This window comes from Botryllus schlosseri, chromosome 9 (assembly GCF_051294905.1).
Source record: "Botryllus schlosseri isolate E-star chromosome 9, Bs_hap1, whole genome shotgun sequence".
NCBI classification, from domain to species: Eukaryota; Metazoa; Chordata; class Ascidiacea; order Stolidobranchia; family Styelidae; genus Botryllus; species Botryllus schlosseri.
This window is the reverse complement of record NC_137244.1, coordinates 12,295,430-12,319,407: the sequence shown is the minus strand read 5'-3', so window position 1 is coordinate 12,319,407 and position 23,978 is coordinate 12,295,430. Positions and strand designations below refer to the sequence as shown.

Below are 23,978 nucleotides of genomic sequence, written 5' to 3'. Positions count from 1 at the left end.
GTTATAACGAAGTGAAAATTGCAATGTATGAAAAAGGTTCGCACTGCAGAACCTACCAATGTTCGTTTGTGAACGTGATCCTCTAAATTTCTGAGGTTCACACACAGAACGCGAACGTGAACCTTACGTTCACAACATCCCTAAAGGTAACCCTACCCGCGGCGCAATTTGAGTTTGCCACCCCCGATGTAGACTGACACGGCAAGAATTTCGTACCGCGTCAAGGTTCTTTGTAACCGAGAAACCTTGACGCTACATGAACTGTGAGCGGATAAAAATACTACAACCCTGGATTGTTATAGCTCCCCATTCAATGAGTTCGTCCAAAATAGGTATCATTGCCTTCTTCGTGACGTATTCTGCATGTCATGGATCGACATCATTAAATATTATATCAGCCATCGGATTAAAGTGACGTGGTACCTTGGAATATTTTAACCAGATAGCTTATGACTGAATGGAAGGCCACAGACAGTCAGACACGTGGCCAAGCACATCTACGCGAATATGCAGAACTTCCTGACAAGATACAGTCATGTACCTATCAACGATCCAGTCAATCTACACAATGCAGTGCACGTCCGCGAAATCAATACCAATTGTAGGCGGACTCCCGTGACCCGCCAGCTTCACTGAAACGGCAACACCCAGTAACTTTCCACAGCGACGCTTCTGTGCAAAGAAGACAGTCGCGGTTCGTCGACTATCGGGAATGAGCATTGAGCCGCTGATGCGAGAGAATGAGTGCGTTTCGAACACAATGTCTGCGCTACTATCACGCTTCAAATGCGACCTCAGCTAATCCACGAGGTCGAATGCAGAAGGGCGCGGCCGAGAATTCTATATCATCACTCAAAGGAAGAGAGCATAGCAATTATTTATTGACTAAAATTCATTACAATTAAATGCCGAAAATCAATTTGAACAGTGGCTTTCCCATCATGCGACAGAAGGACCACGACTATCGACTGGTTTTGGAGATATCTCTTCGTGCTGCTGATTGTTGTGAAATGTCCTTGAAATCTATGACGCAGCCTAATCGATTTGAAGGTCAAATCTGAAAAACCCTTCTCCCATATCTTTATTGTCTTGAATGTTCATCGCATAAACCTTGCACGCCATATCGATTTTGGTGCCACGCTGTTGAAAAATGATTATACTTATCAAACAGCGCAGTGAAAATGTGTCAAGTTGTGATTTACATGAAACCATCCACCACAATTTGCACTGAATTAGTTTACGTGAAGCTGAATCGGATGCTGTTAGTCATGGATAAGCACTTCAAACAGTTACGTGCCTCACTTGCACTCACCAACAGCTTTTAATATTGCAATCATTGCACATTCTACACATCATGATAATACATTACAGGAAGAAAATATGGGACTTTTATGGTGACCAGAATGAGTTCAAATCAATAAAGCGTACAAACTGTAAATTTGTGATTTAGTTGAATGAATTCATTTACAAGTATAGCCGGAAAAAAATACAGATCCACTAGCACAGGGTTGCCATACGTCAGGAATTTCCCGGACATGTCCGGAATTTCACCTTTAAAACTGCGTCCGGGAGGAATTTCTAAAATATGCCTAAATGTCCGGAATTTTGAAGTAAGCTCATAATTTTTTACTAAATCAACATAAACAATATTATTTTCGGGCAGAATTATGCTACATGAAAAAGCTGCGATCAAAAATAAATAAATAAAAATAACATTCAGTTACAGAAATAAGTTTAATTGTAATTGCAATCACAGGATAACGGTATATTCATAAAGTCGGTTTAGGGCGTTTGGACATGACTTAACGATGTACATTGTACAATTACGCTCCTTGCATTTTCGAAGTCATATCATCCCCCATAAGCTCTACAGCAAACTCTGATCATGTGGGCGGAGAGAGGATCAAATTATATAGTAATATATGGAAGAACCAATATTATTGACATAATTCATTCAAATCAATTAACGACCAGATGCATATAGTAAGTCCTCAGAAGGTGCATCGATTGTCCTACTTCGGGCTCAAGATTAGGGATGGTGTGAACCTATGAAAGGTTCAGGTTCGTGTGAACGCGAACGTGAACCTCATGACGTCACATGTCGTCATTTTGCTAATTCCAGCCCTATTGATGTACAGTAAACGATACCTGGCGACGACATGGGCTACATAATGCCACAATGCCAAAGTACATATTGACATTTTAAACGTCGCCAAATGTATGAACTGGGCCAATCAAATGATATAATAATCCCATAAAATCACTTTCTTCCGTCGCTTTGCCGACAATTTCGACGAAGATTGCAAGGGAATAAAAGCTTACGCCATAACGGCCTACGCCAGAACGGGCAATGTAGTCGGCGTCTGAGAATTGCTCTATTTATATTGAGCGAAGTGTAAATCGGGTTTCTATACTTGCTACCGATATTACCCCATTAACAAGTTATACAGCAGTAGCCAACACCTTAATCACACGGATTTGGTTCTTATTATACAATAAACATATGTAGTCCAGATTGACCTCTACACCTGCCAGATTTTTTACATCAGACAACGATATCAATTTCATTGATTGGCTGAATAACGATCATTCGCTGACTATACCTACATGTAGTGTATTTTGCTCGTGCTGTTGTGTGATAGCGGGTGAAGCTCACATCAGATAGTCACTTAATATTCACAAACCGAAAGCTGGATATTTCGAGCAAACTTTTGTAAAACAAGTAAATTTTTTAAGATTGTCAAGGTGCATGGTCGTTTAGTGTCGATTTTTTTATGCTGCCAGCGCCATGTATAGAGTGGCCTGCAGTTAAATGCAATAAATTTCAACCAAAGATGTTATAATGAAGTGAAAATTGTAATATATGAAAAAGGTTCACAGTCCAGAACCTACCAAGGCTCGTTAGTGAACGTGAACCTCTAGATTTCCGAGGTTCACACACAGAACGCGAACGTGAACCTCACGTTCACACCATCCCTACTCAAGATCAACGTTTATTTGGACGGGAGGGGGCAGAAAAATGTGGCTTCGGCCCTGGTTACAAATTACAACACACAACCACATACTCCTGAACCGGATCGTGACCACCTCTAGTCGATAGACAAAGCTTTGCTGGTGTGGCATCATATTCATCAATGGGCTCATACCTCATTTTGAAATACGCTAGTGGACGCTAAAGAGCGTCCGGAATTTGTGTTACAAAAATATGGTAACCCTACACTAGCATTAACCTAAAAATCGGTTGTCCGGCATATGAGCATGCGACACAATGGAAAACGACAGTTACGCATGGGACACTTCTGCACGTGACTTCATAACCCAAAAACTTTCCCTAACCCGAAACATAGCCCTGAAATTAATCCTTATATATATCCTTATCCCAAGCCTAACCCTAACCCACCCCAAGCCTCTAATTTAACCCACATGCTCGTGTGTCACAAGCTCCTATGTCCTCGGACCCTAAAAATCATGGGTTGACAAACCAGGCCCCAGATGAATGGGGGAGATTGATTGCATCGTAACCAATTCTGCCAACAATAATAGTTCATTAATTTATTTGACCAGCTTTTCCCAGTGTTGGAGTACCAAGCAACGCAACAACATTCAAAGCAGAGATCTCTATTTTTTTAGCTAATCCAGTGCCTTTAGGCTCAAGTTTGATCCTAATTTCGGGAGTTTCATATGACTCTTTACGCAACTAAAACTCTCAAGATGACTCGAGGCGATTCATTTCTGGATATATGACACACACGTTAAACCTATGACCAATACAGAAGCAGAACTTACTTTAACGCTGTTTAGCTGCACCGCAACCAAGGGGTTCAAGTATGACGGTTGACGTTGCTTTCCGTGATATGGATAAAATGAGAAGGGCAAACCCATAGACTCAGGATAATATTTAATGTCATCGCCAAGATCTGTTTTGGCGTCATTCGTCTGAATTCATCAAAACAACATAAGAGATGTTACCGCAAATGTCAAGCAAACCCGTACTCACATAGCCGTAACAAGTAGTGTACATCAGGTTTGGCTTGTAAGTTTGACCATTCTTCTCTAAAACTGAAGACAAGCTAGGTGCCATAGACTCAGAACTACTGCCAGCAGCACTGATGTTTGTGTAACCGACTGGGTACCAATTTATGATCTGAAACAAATAACAAAATCAATTGTTGCTTTGATAATTCACCTCAAGTTGTATTTACCCTGTTTAATTTCACGTAGATGCACGGTTTGCCTACATCATACCCATACGGATAAGTGCCGCACGGTCCCAGGAGACTCGTGTTGAACGCACAACTTTTCATTTGCTCACTACCACTGAACTGTTGGTTCAGTTGCATGGGTTCCTCATCGGAGCAATTTCGGAAATTGTCATCCATCTGAAGCGATGCGTTGTATGCTAAAACATCATTTGGCCGGTCAGATTTGGTGCCTAATGAATCATTCGTCGTCTTGCTTACGCTCAAGGAATGTTTGAATTTGTGTAACCAGACGAGTGTATGGAACATTGTTGTCATCGGGCGCAGTTTCCGGTACTGTGTAGAAGATGTCACTTGTTTGCTCGACGTTAGAAGCAATTTTCGGCTGCACTCCCACTCCTGCCATCCAAATAAGTTCTCCATGAAGAATTTATCATGAATTTAAGCCATGGATTACAACTGACCCGGTGTCTGCAATCTCGTCTGGTAAGTCGGTGTGAATTCATCTAGAGTACCACGCACAATTGATATCGACACGGCGAAGAGAGCAGCCAGGAATCCATAGTAGAAGAGATAGAAGATGAGGATTTTTGCTGTTAACAAAAAACTTATGAGAATCAATACCAACACTCAACAAAGCATGTACATTCATTGCAATGATGGACTGCCAAACTTACTCCAACTGTTACCATCTCTTCCTAAGACGGTTCCTTTTTCACTATCCCACAAAAACTTTACAAACCCGTCCCAGTTTTCACGGGCACTTTCAGCAAAAGTTTTCTTGTCATGCGCCATTTACACTGCTAGATACCAAATAAATCCTAGTGTATGCCTGCCTCATGGAAAGTATAACAGAAATGATTTGATGATAACTGCTTAATGTAGAAATGAGTGCCTTTATCATGACACCTCATAATATGACGCCCTGAGGCCATTACTGATATCTGGCAGTGGATGGTAGAGAATTTAAGTATTACAGACTCCTTAAAAATGTAAAAAAAGCACAGTTGGCCAGCAGAGGCAACAAATTCTGGTGGCCAAGCAACCATAAAAATCCTTGAGTCATGGAAACGACAGGTACTAGAGTGTTAAGGAATGTCTTTACTCTTCCACAACATCATCAACCTCAAAGTTGTATGTAACCCATGTCACATAACACTGATAACAGGCACCAGGACAAGATGACCAATCAAAAGATAATTCTTCTGTGGTGGCTCTAAAACAATACTCAATCATGCAGCTGATATGGGTATAGTGAATGAGTACCAGTGACTAAACCTGCTACTCTTGTGTCACCTCTAAAAGTCAAACAGAAAAACTGCCACTACTCGAGGTATAGGTTTCAAGAGAGCGAGTGAGCAACACAGTACAGTACAGTATTAGATTACATCCTTTTTCCCAGAATCCATGTATAATGCATGGGAGTTTGGAGGATATTGATTACTTCCTTTTTCCCAAGGCTAGTATATCGTTTCATGGTTGAAGGAACACTCTATCGTTCCATAGCGTGTGGTAAAATAACGATATATGATAGTGTACGCGTACTCACCCCAGCTCTTTCCAGATCTACCCATGACCGTTTTGGTGTTAGGATCGTACATAAACTCGGAAAAACCGCGCCATTGGTTTGCCAATCTGTCCGAAAAGCTTTCCTTGGGAGCGTTCTTGTCTTTACCTGCTGCCATGCTGGGTATATGTCAGATATATGGATAATATGTTACACCTGCGAAGAACACATAATGACATCTCGTTCATGTAGATGCCGGTTGGGTGATCGGTACTTCGTACGGTAGCGGCATAATAATGGCGACGGTTACATTCAAGGTTTGCATCCGTTTATGTCCAAAAAGAATGAAACTGAAATGAAATGATTGCGTTCGTCCTCATGAACAACATGCATCTATCGAAACAGCTGCCGCCTCCGCCAGCGGTCATAACGAAGGTCGAACAATATCGCTAAGCAGCGCGACAGATACACAAGAGAGCCGCCTTTATGATCAGTTAATCAATAACCGAATATTTTAGCGATATCACGTGATCAAATCTGCGACCACGTGACAGCTATGACTACTGTACTTGCTTATACTGATGTTCTCGATACATTACATACGCTGATGTCCTTCCTCGTCTAGACTCTAGATTGCCCTTTACGCAGTCACTAGAGCTGGGTGGGCAATTAATTTTCCCAACGGGCCAAATGTGAAGCAGAAAATACCGAGGCGGGCCAAGACGTGCAGTTTTATATCTAAATTGCAAGTAAAGTAGTCATAGTGTCATAGTCATCAGTGAATTTACATTGGTAACAAAAAACACTTGCTTACATGTGGATGTGTAAATATTAAATTAGGTGCGTCCTGAGCTTTGTGTTGCTTCATGAAAAAGCCCTGCTAATTTGTTAGCTTTGCTAGCAAGTCTTCCACATCAGCCGAATGTATGTATTTCGGGGCATGATTTTTCTCATAATGACGGCTCAAATTATGGTCGTTAAACATACAGAGACCTGCTCGGTACTCAGCCGGTTCACGGCTGACAGTGATCCAAATCTTGTAATGTCGGCTTTCAGCTGTACCTTTCATTGCTTGACATAACAAATATCATTTATCGCGGTGGGGTGAGGATGAATGCTAATCACGTCCACCAATGACATATTTACATTGCGTCCAATAATGGCATTATTTTACGAAGTAGGATTTGGAAACGTATGACCTAGCAGTTGAAGCACAAAGATTAAAATTCATAATGTATCAGCATAGTGTCCTATATGGTGTGGACACAAGCAAATCTCAAGGCTCAGTGAAATTGGTCTACGTCACACTTTCCATTTGGCTAAAGGCTATTTGACGGTAATTTTTGACCTGCTTATCGAGCATTAGATTTAATAAAACGGGTATCATTCGAAAGCTACCGCGGTAGTGCGGTACTACTGTTCGCGAAAATATAAATCTTGTTCTGCTCGTGGTCCTGGAACCCCCCAAAATCAGCCTCAAATGTTGCATCGTAACGGAGTTTGGTAGTACTGTGACGGAACCAGGTTACAAAATTCTATTTTATATTGGAACGATATAATCATGGATATGAACTATGGTATATGTAAGCTTCACAAGTGCTAAAAGTACTTGACCCATGCCCGCCGCCCGCTCTATCATGTGATGTAAGCATGTAACTAATGATTGTTGATCTGTTGTGTTGAGATGTAGGCGGTTAGATATAATAATCAGCGGACCCTCTGATAAAAATATCTTTGTTCAACAATCTACACTTTATCTTTTATCGACCAAGGGCACACTGTCATAAAACCTACGAAATACGCCGAAATGCTACAGTTATGGCTGCTGCTAATTATATTTGCCCTGACCTGTTTCAATTTAGTATGGAAATTGCAGACTTACTTTCGGGGCAATCATGCCATTCTCTGATACAAATGGCAATAAAGCGATGGATGACAGGACTATGACTATTAAATAACCTCCATCCCATCATGACAGCCTCTCTATCCATGAGCGAATGCGCCAAAGGACCTATAACCGAGGTTGCATATATTTATATATAGCCCTATCCCTATGACTTCATGAAAGTCAAGGTCAACATCGCAATAAGGTCTCTCATGGGTGTCGGTTTGAAATTATGATCAATCACACAATTAGATAAGCAATATGTAGGCTATGCTACATCGATTCATCACCCTTGAGGAAACTGACAAGAACTACCTCACGTAAATTCAATACTGGCTTGTACATGACGCATGATATTTGATGAGGGAATTTTCTGTCGATGAATTTTACAATTAATCGAATCACAATGAATGAATTATGTATATACTATCCAATCCCATACTCCGTCGATATGCATAGTCTGTGTAGGCTACTGTGGGTGCCTATATTTTGCTGTAGGCCTACTGTACAGTAAGTTGACACAGAACTGAACACAAGCATTCTATCGATATATTTTAATTTCATGGCGAGAAAATCATATATGGAAAAGGATTGCGGGACAGCAGTAATGCTGTAATCGGAAATTTTCTCAGCCCGATCCTCACTTGTTCACAGCCCGAGCGCGATTATGAAATTAGGGCTGTAGTATTGGTTCTATACCAATACCGAGAAAACCATTACCGAGAATGGACATTACCGAGAATGCCATTACCGAGAATGTACATGACCGAGAATTGACATAACCGAGAATGGTCATTACCGAGAATAGACACCACCGAGAATGGACATTACCGAGAATGGCCAATGTCAAGAATATAGCTTACTGGGACTGACGTTGTCGACAAATTTATACCTGAGCATCGATACCGAATGTGGCAACGCCGTGATGCACTCACACGACCTGTGCATATGCATAACATGCCTGCATTGCATATATTGCATTCTCGGTAATGTCCATTCTCGGTGGTGTCCATTCTCGGTAATGTCCATTCTCTGTGGTGTCCATTCTCGGTAATGTCCATTCTCGGTGGTGTCCATTCTCGGTAATGGCATGCTCGGTAATGGTTTTCTCGGTATTGACCGGACACCTGTAGTATTATATTTACCTCGTCGTGATGAATAACTCAAGCAAGTGATGGATGTAATAATTATAGGCTTATCTCTAACCTCCATTCAGTGGCTTAGTCAGAAAAATATGAGGGGTACTTAATGAGTTCATGGACCCCCTGCCCTCAAAAATTGAATATTTCGATAATAATAATATATCATAATAAATAATAAACAGTGATAAAATATAATAAACAAGAAATAAACGATGGTCTTGGGCCCCGTTGTGTTAACAACACAAATTCGAGGGGAACTTCGACCTCCAGACCGAACGCCGTTTTTCTACGGACAATTTCATCGTCACCCTTAAATTTCACCGTTACACCCCCAGACCCCCATCAGCCTGTTCGTTTTTATCGCAATTTATTACAATATTTATTAAACTCTTTAGTGCGCCAGCTTACTTCGACTAACCGCGCGAAGCGCGAAACCTAACTCTAATTCATTATTGAATCGGTCAATATGATTGAAAATTGCATATATATTGCTGTCAATTTTTTACCCTCTCTCTGCTCATGCTCACTTAATCAGATTTACCAATAGCGCCGAGTGAAGAAAATATGTAGGGCCCGTTACATGATGTTATTTCGTGACCTCCTGTCTGCTATGTCAAAATATATTGAAATCGCCCAAACGTACAAAACCAAGAGACTAACACGATTTCAAATTGGCGCATGATACTTATTTTTTTCTTGGTGAAGGGTACCCAATAATTGAAACATCTGACGACACCACTGAATCGTGTGCAGCGCGAAAAAGTTTCAAAAAATTGAATAAAGTTTCAAAAAAAATAGTCCATAATTCATGTTAATTCACGAAAGAATTTTGGGCCCCTTTCGAGCACGACCCCCCCCCCCATCATCGAGTTTGGGGTGCGGCAGTTACGGTCGTGTATCTATGGATTTACTATACACATCATAGACATCGGTGTTCGTGTGCATGTGCAATGTGCATTCACTTTCGCGCTACTTTCATCACTACCCTTTGGGGTGGGCAATTATTTTCTTCCACGGGCCAAATGAGAAGTCGAAAATACGTTGGCGGGCCGAGTAAACATTTTCAGCTATCTTCTTCAGTGCATTTTATTATAAATTACATCGTTAGTAAATGCTGCTCAGTGTATATGTTGGTATTAGGTAGTGAGAAATTGAGCATGAGCATGGATTAGGATTAGGATTTGAAAAGAACGGATTTGTGAAATTTTGTCGGATTTGGATTGGATTAGGATCAGAGATTTTTTTCTGAACGGATTAGGATTTGGATTGGATTTACCGATTTTATGGGAGATTGTTTGACGTGTGGCGAATGGCGACAAACATTATTCATATCAGTTATTGATATAGGCCAGGGGCGGGCAACTTCTCCAGTCGGCGGGCCAGATATAGGAAAATTAGGTACTTGGCGGGCCGGATTGCTGAATCGATACATTATCCGCCCATTTATCCACATATACAAGTAATAAATCGTATTTAATGAATGTATTTTACCGACAGCAGTGTCACTTCAAAGCCATTTCTCGTCGATAGTGACGAAGACAATGTGGTTTTGAGAATAGCATTGTCATACAGGCGCCGCCATGTCTGCTTCTATCTGATCAGTCAACACACGGTGCAATCCTTAATCAAGATTTCAAGGAGTTCGATAACCCCGGTACTCCTAGTATAGTCACCAAGATATCAATTCATTAGGGTTGAGTAGGTCACAAGATAGTGTCGTTGTTCAACTGCATGGCCTGATTAATTTCGATATTGAATTCATGCGGTCCGCGTCCTCTATACGAAGTTTGAAAAGTGACCCGCGACCCGTTTTGAGTTGGCGACTCGTGGTATAAGCGGTGTCTTACTACGGTGACCATACGTCCTCTTTTAAGAGGATTTGTCCACTTTTTTTTACCTTTTTGAAAGTGTCCTTGGAGGACGCCCAAATGTCCTCTTTTTGAGATTTTGTTCTCTTTTTTGAGAAGTTTGGTTAAATATATGGCAAAATCAACTGAGATACGGTGAATTAGCACCGAAGTAACGCTCCAGCGGTATTTCGGGAGATGAGCCGGGAAAGTTGACCTTTTTTTAGTCAACCCACTGATAATGTGAAAGGAAAAACTGTATTTTGGGCGCTGAGCGAGAAAGTTGACCTTTCTTCTTTTAGTCAACCGACCACGAAGTGGGGAAAATTTACCATTTTTTCAGGATTTTCCTCCGGTTTTGCATGTCTGAAAATTTTGAAAAAGTGGCCTCTTTTCAGATTTCCAAAATGTAGTAACCCTACGTCTTACAAAAGCCTAGTAGTGTTCCGTGCTACGATTCGGCGGTTACGGAATGAAAAGTAAGAAATATCAGCCTGGTGTAAATGACCATGGTAGTCGACAAACAGCATGATTACCACAAACGACATTAGGGTTGAGTACATCGTGAATGCCGATATTGCACGTCTTCTCGCTTCGACGAACTTAAGCGTAAGCTCCACTCTCGCACGCTGCGCATCTACTCGTATATTATAACACACAGTCACTAAAATTTGATGTAAAAGCAAGTATAGTGGGAAATCTTGACAGACTCTGGGGCCGCGGGCCACATTATCATGTAAGACGGAAAACTCTCCGCTGGCCGTATGTTGCCCGCCCCTGATGTAGGCCCTACTTACTGTACACTTATAGGGTTACCATATTTTGGAATCGGGAAAGGAGGACACTTTTTCAAAATTTTTAAACTTACAATACCGGAGGGAGTTCTTTAAAAAATGGTAAATTTTTCCCACTTCATGGTCGCTTGACAAAAAAGAAGTCAACTTTCTCGCTCAGCTCCCAAATTACAGTTATTTCCTTTACGTCACAGGTTGGTTGAGGTTGACTAAAAAAAGGTCAATTTTTCGGCTCAGCTCCCGAAATAGGTATGGTAACTCTAGGTACACTACATTATGGTACACTCGGACTCGGTGCCAATGAACATGAGATTGAGAGATGCAGCACTGTGTAAAGTTATCTTAAATCAAGATTTGTTGGTTGTGAAAGAAAAATTTCCAATTCCTCTTTGCATCAATTACCATTTTTCTTTATTTCAAGTTAAAATCGGATTAGGATTTGACACAAATTTGTATATATAAAAGTTCTGGATACTTGGCAAAACTATAGACCTAGACTGTTATACTTGCTTGGAAATCACTATTTACTTCTACATCAGTACCAATACGATTACGACTTTGATCACCTTTGCACACCACTTCACAGCATCACAGACGCGAGATGTTCAGTAACGAAGTACTTCTGTTTGTTTAGAGTACTCAAGTAGGTTTCGCTTACGAAGTAAATTTGTAAAAACGGCACCTATAATTGATGTCATGAGTTGCCCGAGTTCCGAAGCGTCAAAGGTATATTTGTGAAATCAGCATGACAGACTTTGTACAAACTAAACATTTAGTTAGTTGATGGTCAACTATAACCAACGTTTTTTTGAGTAGTTCTAGTTCTAGTTGCGGATTTTGAAAATTAGGTAGTGTAATCGTTGTGCGTCCGGCTTCTCGGTCGGTAGGTCGTGGGTTTGATCCCCGGCCGCTGCTGAAGAGATTCGGCGTCCGAAACATAGAAGATATGCGGAAACTAGAAATCGCCAAGTTTATGTATCAGTTTCACTGCGGTCGTTGCCCCGAATATTTCAATGACTTCTTTACCTCTGAATCAAAAGCGCACAAGTACAACACACGCGCGTTCACGTCGTCCAAATATCATATGATCGACCGGAAAGATCATCGCTCTATCAAATATGCCGGACCTGATGTGTGGAACAGCATCCCGCCGGCCATCCGACAGTCGGCGAGCATGTCCACATTCAAGTCGAAATATACAAGCAATTACTACTAAATATATACAGTCCATTCTCAAGATTACCGGACCACGACTGACCTATCGATCTCGCTTCCCATGATATGCCGCCCTATTTCTTGTCGCTTTCTTTTTCTATACTATATTCTTTACTTTCATTCAGTGTGCATGCCTCCTTTTTACATCGCCTAGGCCAAGGTGGGTGTCAGATTCCATAGACTACTCCTTGTCGCTTCGACATCTTCCTGTCTTTTCATTGTATCGCATTTTTTGTGGTGTATTGAACTGATAAAATTGCTAATAAACCAATGATGATGATGATGATGATGACCTTACTACAAAGGCCGTATCGCATCTCCGTCGTCAAAGCATCTCAATGGTACAGGCGAAAAAGAATACCATATCTCTCTCTCTATATAGTTGCACTTTTTGAAAATCCAGTAGTTTGTGCAGGTCTGTAGGATAATGTTTCCTCTCCTTCTCATCCCTTACATATTCCGGCCTTCGAACTTTGAAGAGGGATCTGACTTCGGATTGATACTTTCATCGAGACCGTGAATAGCTACATCCGGGAATTGCTACGTTGTAAATTGTTATACTTATACAATGAACGTAACTGGAAATTCTGTTGTGTTGACTAAATTTTTTTTCTAAATCGACTTGCGAATCACCAGCTCTAACGTCCTTTTTAGTCGTTCTTGCCGTCATAGATTTCGCGAGTTCAAGTTTATTCATAAAATTTCATCACTTAAAACATCACAAGACTGCAATACAATGAATGATAGGAAGATGCCAAAACGACGAGGAGTAGTCTCAAGATCAGACACTAGCCTAGGCGATGTAAAGAGGAGGCATGCACACTGAATGAAAGTAAATGAAGATAGTGGCAAGCGATAAAATCAGGTGGCGAGTGATGGAAGTGAGATCGATATGTCAGGTCGTATTCCGGTAAATGGCGAGGGCTGACTAGTATTAATAATCATCGTTGAGTTATATTTTTCATCGGAACAAGTCATACACAATGTACAATGCGATAAGACACAATGCGATGTAATGAACAGATAGGAGGATGTCGAACGACACGCAGTTGCGTTCCTTTTTAATCTAACATCCACCTCGGCCTAGAGTGCCCGATGTCACAGTTCTTTTCGATGTTGATCTTTTTTTTCAAGCCGCGGCCCTTTCTACTAGTTCTTTCCGAGCGAGAGAGAGAGAGAGTGAGTGAGAGAGATATGATATTCTTTTTCGCCTGCACCATTGAGATGTTTTGACGACGGAGTTGCGATACTACCGTGAGGTCATCTAGTCTGCGCCCCGTTTTTTCCTCCTTCATGCTATCCGTGATTGCTGAGCGCCTAGCACCGGGGTGGGCAAACTTTTGAGCTCGCGGGCCGCATTCAACATCTGAATCCATTCGCGGGGCGCACTATATAAAATTGGGATTATAGACCAAATTGCAATATGGGTATTTGATTATATAGTGAGGACAGGGAGATAATATATGTGCCAATCATTGCTTTTGATGATATCGTATATACGCGTCAGAAACATATAGTGGCGAGATTCTACAGGCTGGTCGACCTCAATAACCAATTTGTCAAAATTTTCGAGATGAAAGTCGGTTGTCCCGATTCTTAGAACAAGATTTAAATTTAAATCTGTGAGCACTGAGCAGCGATCTGTTCATAGATTTACCAATTCCACTTTTGGTTCAGTTCCAGGACATACAATGCTGACAGCATCATAACCATGTTAGCTTCATACACGCTTCTACAATGTGTACATAAAATATGAATACCTCAATTCTACGCATACAGAAAACGAATCCAGCTAAGATGTGCTAATCGTTTTTTTTATAAGCATATCACTGAAATAATTAAAACTGGAGTGGCCAATCTGAAATCACACTCGTGAATCGAATTATGTCAATCTCGTATAGGATTTCTGTGATGTTTAGCAGTTGAAACCTTTCAAACTTCGTGGGCCTTGAAATCGGGCTGTCGCTGCTGCCCCAGAAATTAAACATAAAAATATTATAGGATGTATTTAACCTTAGAACAGTGGTTCTCAAACTTCTTAAGACACGCCCCTTACGATGGTGAAAGATTTGGCACCCCCCTTATAGTCATATCACAAAACGCAACCAGGATGCTAGCAAACCTAACGGATTGTTTGATGGCATGGAAGGTTACGACTGTGGATAAGAGATTTTTAAAAATGAAATTCAAACTATATATTCAGAGCAATAACCAAGAATTGGATGTAAATCGCGCGGAGTGCGAATTTTTTTTTAGTTGAGCTCAGCTTCGCACCCCCGTCAGATGCTTTCACGCCACCAAGGGGGGCGCGTCCCCCCAGTTTGAGAACCACTGTCTTAGAATTATCATGGTGAAATATATTAAGAAAAAGTTTAATAAAGTCCCCGCATTATTTCGATTTTAAGTACGCATTTTATCAATATTTAAAAAAAGTTTCATTATCCTCTCGCGGGCCGTAGTTTACCCACCCCTGGCCTAGCAGGATAGCTGCGGACACCAATTTTCGTTGTTATATAGATTGGCATTGGGACGCAACAATGCTGTCTGGTGAAACGAGAGAGTTATGGTTATGCGTCCGGCTTCTCGATCGGTATGTAGGTCGTGAGTTCGATCCCCGGCCGGGTCATACCAAAGACTGGAAAACTGGTATCCGCAGTTATCCTGCTAGTAGAGATGAGGGGATTTGGAATTTCTAAGTCCTAATCCAATCCAAATCCGAAACTTAAAATCCTACTCCAACACCTAATCCAGAACTCTTGATTTAAGATAGCTTGACATAGGGCTGCACCTCTCTTGCTCATTGGCACCGAGTATACCATAGTGTAGTCTTCCATAAGTACATTATTAACTGAACTGACTAAATAAGTTTGTCGCCATTCGCCACACGTCATATCAATCTCCCAGAAAATCGATAAATCAAATCCAAATCCGTTCAGAAAAAATGTCTAATCCTAATCCAATCCAGATCCGACAAAATTTCACAAATCCTGTTTTTTCAAATTCTAATCCTAATCCATGCTCATCTCTGCCTGCTAGGCGCTCAGCAATCACGGATAGCATGGAGGAGAAAAAACGGGGGCGCAGACTAGATGACCTTATGGCCGTATCGCAACTCCGTCGTCAAAGCATCTCGGTGGTGCAGGCGAAAAAGAATATCATCTCTCTCTCTCTTTTCCCATTCCTTTATGAGTGCTTTCTTTCATCGGGTCTTTTTCCGGGCTTTCTTGTCGCCATTTGTCAGTTCTATACCTGTACAATCATAGCAATTTACAATGTTGTATATTGCTATGGTACAATCGTCTGGCTGTGAAAGCCAAGTCAATTGCCAAAAAGGATGACATTAGGGCATGCTCGGAGGACATTTTCGATTTTTTGAAAAATGAGGCAAATTCTCCCATATGGTAACCCCACCTCCCGTATGGCTGTTCCACTTCATTTTGAACACGCGGAGGCGACAAAGATAACTCGACCCAAATCTGTTTTATTGTTATATCATAGTGTCCTATATGGTGTCGACACAAGCAAATCGCACGGTTCGATGAAATTGTATCACGTCACAGTTTCCATTTGGCTACAGGCAATTTGACGGTGATTTTTGACCGACTTGCCGAGCATTAAATTTGATGAATCGGATATCAATCGAAAGCTGACTCTGCACTGATTACGAAAATATAAATTTTATTCCGCTCGCGGCCCTGGAACCCCCACAATCAGCCCCCAATTATTCATTGTCGAGTAGATTGGCAGTGTGACGCAACAATGCTGTCTGGCGAAACGAGAGACTAGCTCAAGAGCAAGGATGCGGCCGAGCGGCGAGAGTGGGATCAGCTGACGTCGCGGCAATAGCAATGTACAACCGCGCCACAGAGAAACGCTGCGCTGTTGATACCTTTTCTATGCGTTTCGGTGCAAGCGAGCACACACCAGCCTTTCCTTGACTTGTAAGGGTAGAACTGGGTACACGGAATGTATTAGGGCCCTACCAATTTTCGCGCAATATCCTTCAGCTGATAGTGATATGTAGGCTACGTCTAAGTAGTCTACATTGGATATGTCAGATTATTATGATATCGATTGCCTTAGCCCGCTTGTTGCGTAGGGCTCCAGAGATGCGTGGCGCTGTTGATACTTTTTCTATGCGCTTCGCTAAAAGCGAGCACACACCAGCCTTTCCTTGACTTGTAATGGTAGAACTGGGTCCACAGAATGTATTTGGTCCCTACCAATTTTCGCGCAATCCTTCATCTGTTAGAGATATTTCTAGTAAGAAAAGTATACTTTCAAGTAATAAGATTCACTCAAGACAGCAAATTTAGATAATGTAAATATATCATATTGTAGTAATACAACTACAGTGTTGAGTTTTCACTCTGGTCCCCATAAGCACCACGTCGGTGACCTTGCCAAATTCCGAGAAGGCGAAAAAGTGCAAACTCTGTTGGGCCGAATGGACAATGGACATTCAGTTATTCACAGATGCGAAAAAAATACTGCAAATCCGTTTTACGTAAGTTACATTAGGAATATATATACAGGCTACAGAATGAATGTAATTCAAATATCTGTGATACCACTGTATTACTTTTGACGCAAAAGGTCCCCGGCATTCAAAAAAACTATTTGGTGATTGAAAAATGCTAAACCAAATTCCAACGTCAACGTTTATAGTGATATCAGATATATTCCAGTGAAAAACAAAGGTATGAATTTGGTGGTAACATTTTGGAATCATTTGGCAGGTATGGCCCGCAAGCTTTCTATTAACGGATTGAATCCGGACAGCGATACCAGTTTAATTCGACACTCATCCTGCTGTTAAACTTTATTCAACAATCAACATTTTACCTGCTACATTCGCGGACCAAGTCCTACCCATACGGATCAAATAAAAGCTTGTAATGTATGCTCATGCTCAATGCTCCTTGCTCACACTTAACCATAAAAGCGACTATAGAAAGTATCGACACCCGCCATCAACAGCGCGACGTGTCTCTGGAGCCCTACGCAACAAGCGGGCTAAGGCAATCGATATCATAATAATCTGACATAGACTACTTAGACGTAGCCTACATATCTTTATCAGCTGAAGGATATTGCGCGAAAATTGGTAGGGACCAAATACATTCTGTGGACCCAGTTCTACCCTTACAAGTCAAGGAAAGGCTGGTGTGTGCTCGCTTGTACCGAAACGCACAGAAAAAGTATCAACAGCGCAGCGTTTCTCTGTGGCGCGGTTGTACATTGCTATTGCCGCGACGTCAGCTGATCCCACTCTCGCCGCTCGGCCGCATCCTTGCTCTTGAGCTAGTCTCTCGTTTCGCCAGACAGCATTGTTGCGTCACACTGCCAATCTACTCGACAATGAATAATTGGGGGCTGATTGTGGGGGTTCCAGGGCCGCGAGCGGAATAAAATTTATATTTTCGTAATCAGTGCAGAGTCAGCTTTCGATTGATATCCGATTCATCAAATTTAATGCTCGGCAAGCCGGTCAAAAATCACCGTCAAATTGCCTGTAGCCAAATGGAAACTGTGACGTGATACAATTTCATTGAACCGTGCGATTTGCTTGTGTCGACACCATATAGGACACTATGGTTATATGCTTTACTATGGGAGAGAGAGAGAGAGTCTTTATTTTTCATCAAACCAAAATACATAACACACGGCAGTGGTGGTGGTACAGAAAATATGCATGCACAGTATTCGGTATTAGATAGGAATGATCGATAAGACCGTGAGGGTCATCTAGTCTGATCACACCAGCATCAAACAGGTACACTTGACTCTAAACAGTCTGGCTGTAAAAAAAGTTACAGTAGTTAAAAAAATAAAATAGAAGAAAAATTAAACGATGGTAGCAAATGATCAATGAAGCAATGTCTGGGCGAGGTTGGGCAACAGTGTTAGTGTAACGATAAGAGGTGATCAAGTAGGGCTTTTTTGAATCCATCATAAGGCAATTCACGGATATGTGGTGGTAATGCATTCCAAATGATAGGTCCCGAGTAGTCGATAGATCTCTTAGTTAGGTTGCTATTGGGTGGGGATAAGTAGATATTTCCCTTTGACGAGGATCTCGTGTAATGGGAATGGACATTTTTAGCAGGTATGAAAAAGTCATCAAACACAGGAGGCAGACTATTGGAAAAATATTTGTGAACAACTTTTGATACTTCGAAGCGATATAGTTCATCAACTCGCAAAATTCGATGCTTACGGTAGTAAGGCGATAAATTGGTACGTAAAGGTACAGATGAGATCAGCCGTATCGCACGGTTTTGCAGGGTTCGAATTCTGCACAGAAATGTTTTGCATGCACTTCCCCATACTACGATTCCATATTGCAGGTGAGAGTGGAAAAGAGAGCGAGAGAGTCTTTATTTTTCATCAAACCAAAATACATAACACACGGCAGTGGTGGTGGTACAGAAAATATGCATGCACAGTATTCGGTATTAGATAGGAATGATCGATAAGACCGTGAGGGATGGACTATGGGAATGGACTAAACGTGGACACAATTTCGTCTCTTGGCGTACAACGAGGATGTTGAGGGGTGTTTGAGGTGGTTCCATGTCCCCGACAAGATTTTAATTTGTATTTTCGGAATCAGTGCGTGAGTAGCTCTCGATTAAGCCCAATTTCATTACATTTCAGCCCTCGGGTCGCAAGCTATAACACCAACAATTATGCTGCTTTTAGATTGCTCAGCAACAAGTGTAACTGCTTGCCGGAGCGTAACGAGGGGACTTGCGCATCTATCCGTAGGTTAGTAATCCCTAGTGAAATTATCCATATATATAAATATCATCCATATGTGACATCTGCGATACCTGCGTTGTCTGCGATATCTTAGTACGCCCACGGTCCCCATCGAATTGCTTGAGCTGCATTGTTTTAGCTTTGATACTTCTTAAGGTGGTTAAGTATAGTCATATTATAAGATAGTTTTATATGGGAAGAGACCAGGAAATTCCTAAAAATACGGAGATGCATCAGCCATTAATACGAAATGCCACGGTGAAATTAAAAGGAGGATCATCGAAGGGGGATAAGGTCCTCAAATTCCTACGGAAAACCAGCTCATTGCTGGCTCATTTGATTGCGGTAATCTTTCCTGTCTATGTCACTTATCTCTCGGGACCTGGTTCAAGTAAGAAATAATTTTATTTTGTAGGAAATATGTTACATGAAATTGGTAGGTATTATTTTGAAGAGAAGCACTTTGATCCTGCGTGACTTTTTTCATCCCGCTGAAATTTGACAAAATACACACTATACTATGCACATTACACATAGTCATAGTGATAAAATAGCATCTGCAAACGTAGTATTTGATATCAGACGGGACGGATTGATACATCCCTCTGAGGTCAACTTTTCTGGTAACCCTGTATATACCCTGGCCCCTGCATCGTAAATATGCATCTTCATATATATAGATATATATATAGGCTATATATACTTATTGACTCACGATAATGGACATGATACCATTGTGGCTGCATAGTTGTACCTGTATACTAACGGTTTAATTAGAGGTTCTGTGATTCAATTTTCACTGCGGTAGTTGATTCTAACTTGATCATTTAATTGCCCTCATTGCCAGTGCTTGGGAGTGACTCATATTGGATTACTAAGAAACTTCGTTTATCTCTGTTTAGTTTAGCAGCCTAACTGCACTTTAAAATGGGTCATGTTGTGCTTATCTATTAGGACTTAGCGACTTCATAAATCAGAAAGACATTAAGATAACTCTCACAACATATGGAATTTAAGCTAAACGTGAACCCAGCACTATACCTTCTCTTATCTATGTTAGGCTGCTATAGTATTGTCTGTGAATGAAATATGACTGCATCTCACATATTCAGGTCTGTTTTCATGGCATCCCGCTCTGATGTCCATTGCATTCGCAACATTCATGGTCGAAGCAATTCTGGTGTTTTCTCCCGAAAGTAGCTTGATGTTTTGGGCATCGCGAAAGACCAAAGTTAGAGCACATTGGATCTTACAGACAAGCTGCATAGTCTGTGCGATCATCGGATTTTTTACAATATTCTTCAATAAAGTGAGAGCAGATAAACCACATTTTAAGACATGGCACGGGCTGTTTGGCTTGGTGACAGTGATCTATGTTGCAGTACAGGCCAGTTTTGGAATCTTCCTCCTGTATCCTGCAAAGGCCAAGAATTGGAAATTGGTTCAATTAAAAACGTATCATGCTACGTTTGGACTATTGGGCTTTACTTTGGGATGTGGAACATTGGCGTTAGGTCTGTTTTCAAATTGGTTCACGAGGAACGTTACTGGATTTGTTTGGACATTATGCTTTATGGCCCCTTGTTGGCTCGCGTTCGTAATCATGAACCAAGTGACAACAGCCTACTTGCCTAAACCTAGACGGAATGCTATATAATAGGATATGACAAGCATCAGCTTGACTTTTGTGTGTTAGTTACTGATCTAGATTTGAGTAGGTCGTTATTAGTGTGGTTGATGATTCTTTTATTGTCCTTTTTCTTGATATGCATATCTATTTCTATTGGTGTATGGGCCTTGCTAGCGGATGCATATCGTAGTTGCCAATGTTTTGATTCTCTGTGTTTGAGATCACTGGAATTTCGTTGCAATAAAGATGCTTACAGTTGTTTGTTTGTAGCTATGCTGGTGAAATAGATTGAGCAGTTTCTGTCAAATTTTTCAGCTTTTCAAGAAGCCTACCACTCTGTTATTACAATCCGAGAGCCCGAGATGCTCATTATTAGGGCGGTTTTTTTTTTACCTAAAAATAAGAACATTTTGACCTAAAAATTTTGAATTTTGACCTAACATATACAAATTAGGTGTTTTCCCACATAATGTTAAAATTGTACTACTTATCTTCTTTCTGGTCGGAACTGGCTGTCCTAACGAAGTATTTTGACCTGAAAAAAAAATTTTTGGCTCAGAAACAGGCAACTTTTCACATGAAAAAAACAATATTTCAACGAAATCTGGCCTTATAAAGAATTCCAGTGGTTACCTTACAATATGTGTTATGGTAGAAATAATTACAAAAATTTGTAGTACAACGAGTGATACTTTCCTACATTCTTGGGTAGAAAGTGCCTGTCCTTACTAAGAATCTTGCCAAGGACGTTCAACAGCAGCAGTTGTTGGCTGACAACACTTAAGTTGTGCGCACACTGCTGGTGACACCGTGTTGCTTCATTCTGACAATGTTGTCAACATCACAATTTTTCATCGTGCGTTTCCTAATATAAGAATGATGCAATGCCCAAGAAGTCTTGCTTCAGTAACGATATTGCGGTACGTTGACCATAACACCACGTCTACCTATTTGTTTTATTTGACCGTTTATGATTCACAATGAGCAGACAATTAGCCGTTTGCAACGGTAGGCCTATAAAATACTCTACAAGCTGTAAAGTAAAATATCAAATGATATGTTCACCGGCAGTGCAAAATCTACGATACAAACAATTTTGACTTAATGAAAAATTTTGACCTAACGCTACAATTTTGACAAAATTTTGACGTGTCAAAAAAAACCCGCCCTACTCATCATATTGACCAACTAGCCTACATTCCTATTGCTGTTGGTGTATGGAAACTCGAGAGCGATGTGCATATTATCCATGTTTCAAAAGCAGAGGTGGTCAGTAACGAAATACTTCTACTTTTTCGAAGTACTCAAGTAGTTTTCCTCTACTTCTGGTACTTACTCAAGTAGATCTGATTTTTGCTACTTCTACTTCGTAATATTTTGCAATGTACTTACTTACTTTTCGCTATTTTCAGTTTGTCAAGTAGAAGTAGTTTAATCCTCCAATCAGGAAGATAGCCTGAGGAATTTCGGGGCTGTTTACACGGAGTATCAACGTTAAATTTTCATAACAGTTGAGTAAAGCCCATTATATTCGTCGCGCTCAGTGGGTACGGGGTAATCAGTATGCTTTCACGAAAGTATCGGTGGATATAATTCAGTGTTGGGATGACTCGAGTCATGACTTGACTCGAGTCAGACTCGAGTCAACTTTTTCGTATGACTTGACTTGACTCGAGTCACTTTGCAAAAATGACTTGACTTGACTTGACTCGGCGCTTCAGAAATGTCAATTGACTCGTGACTCGGAGCAAAATTTACGAGTCAATTTCAAGTCATCAAGTAAACGGTGTTGATTAAATCACCCTATCTCATGTATGTTCAGATTGTTCGCGGTACGTCGATGTCACTTGTGAGGGCAACCAGATATTCATTGATAGTACGTTTCAAACGAAACGATCGCAGCTTACGTTGTTGTTGTAGTAGTAGTAGTAGATTAATCTAACAGGTACGTATCTTTGTTTCTTAGATGGCTCAGGGGTTACATTACGCAGTGCTCACCTTTACCAACCCACTTGTATTATTTAAATCGAACGAACATAGCTTATGCGCTTATATTCTCGCGGATGTGTAGATGGGTAGTGCACTGTACTATATCAATTTGTTTCAACTTCTTGACGATTCGTCTATTCGATCATCTATTTTGACCGATAATAACAGACTGTAGCATGTAGCTGTACACAGTTACTCACGTATCTTATTAGCAGTTCTACGTGTGCGTGAGCGATACAACGCCTTTTTCCATGTATCTTTAACTTTATATTCGTTATTTAATTCAAAATAAACGGCCAATTAATCTGTATTTCTCACAGCTAGCAAAATGTAATGACTTTGCGTCATCACTCACACTTCAAAAATTCAATTTGACTCGAATCGTGACTTGACTCGTGACTTGACTTGACTTGACTCGACTTGACTCGAGTCACCTCCAAAAAACGAGTGACTTGACTTGACTCGAGTCACCTTCGAAAATCGATTGACTTGACTTGACTCGAGTCAAAATGTGCAATGACTCGAGATGACTCGTGACTCGTAGGTAGTGACTTGATCCCAACACTGATATAATTTAGGTAGCGGGTTGGCGTGGTTCCATTCACACCACATTGTCGCCATTCGCTCATATGAAATAATTCATCACAGCATAGTGTCCTATATATATATATGGCTCATCATAACGTTTGAAACTGATGTTTCGCAATCTGGCATTTTCTTATCATATCGTAATCTGGCAGTCCACGGCGTGTCCTAATCTGGAAAGTGGACTCTGACTTTTTTTTAGTTTAAAAGGTGATTTAGCATACCACTTTGAAACTTTCTGGACGAAAGATATGTAATACATTTTCCGCTTTCGGAAGTAGTATTTATATTTCACTTTCAATTCCCAGTATCATATACTTTGAGTTATAATTCATATCAGTTCTTTTGTCTGGATAACATATACATGTTGAAGTATAAAAGCAAGTGTAGTAATGCCTTTGATTTCCGGAAATAAAGCTA

The 23,978-nt window shown here is 40.9% G+C and overlaps 2 protein-coding genes across 3 annotated transcripts; one reads left to right on the top strand and one right to left on the bottom strand.

Annotated features, from left to right (window-relative positions):
- Positions 1-861: 861 nt before the first annotated feature.
- LOC145446553 (sodium/potassium-transporting ATPase subunit beta-1-like) lies at positions 862-5,924 on the bottom strand. 2 transcript variants are annotated; one of them, XM_080324892.1, is made up of 7 exons: positions 5,749-5,924; positions 4,664-4,792; positions 4,461-4,598; positions 4,203-4,399; positions 3,998-4,144; positions 3,787-3,936; positions 862-1,140 (listed from the first exon to the last, which is right to left on the bottom strand). In XM_080324892.1, exons 1-7 carry the CDS (start codon positions 5,882-5,884, stop codon positions 1,036-1,038), a joined length of 1,002 nt encoding a protein of 333 aa, XP_080181018.1. In that variant the 5' UTR covers positions 5,885-5,924; the 3' UTR covers positions 862-1,035. The 2 variants fall into 2 exon arrangements, with proteins under 2 accessions (XP_080181018.1, XP_080181019.1); XM_080324893.1 differs by lacking the exon at positions 5,749-5,924 and adding an exon at positions 4,877-5,065.
- A 13,528-nt stretch (positions 5,925-19,452) lies between these two features.
- On the top strand, positions 19,453-21,242 carry LOC145446564 (transmembrane reductase CYB561D2-like). Its single transcript, XM_080324910.1, has 2 exons — positions 19,453-19,745; positions 20,467-21,242. The coding sequence occupies exons 1-2, from the start codon at positions 19,547-19,549 to the stop codon at positions 21,009-21,011; spliced, it is 744 nt and encodes a 247-aa protein (XP_080181036.1). The 5' UTR covers positions 19,453-19,546; the 3' UTR covers positions 21,012-21,242.
- Positions 21,243-23,978: the final 2,736 nt, after the last annotated feature.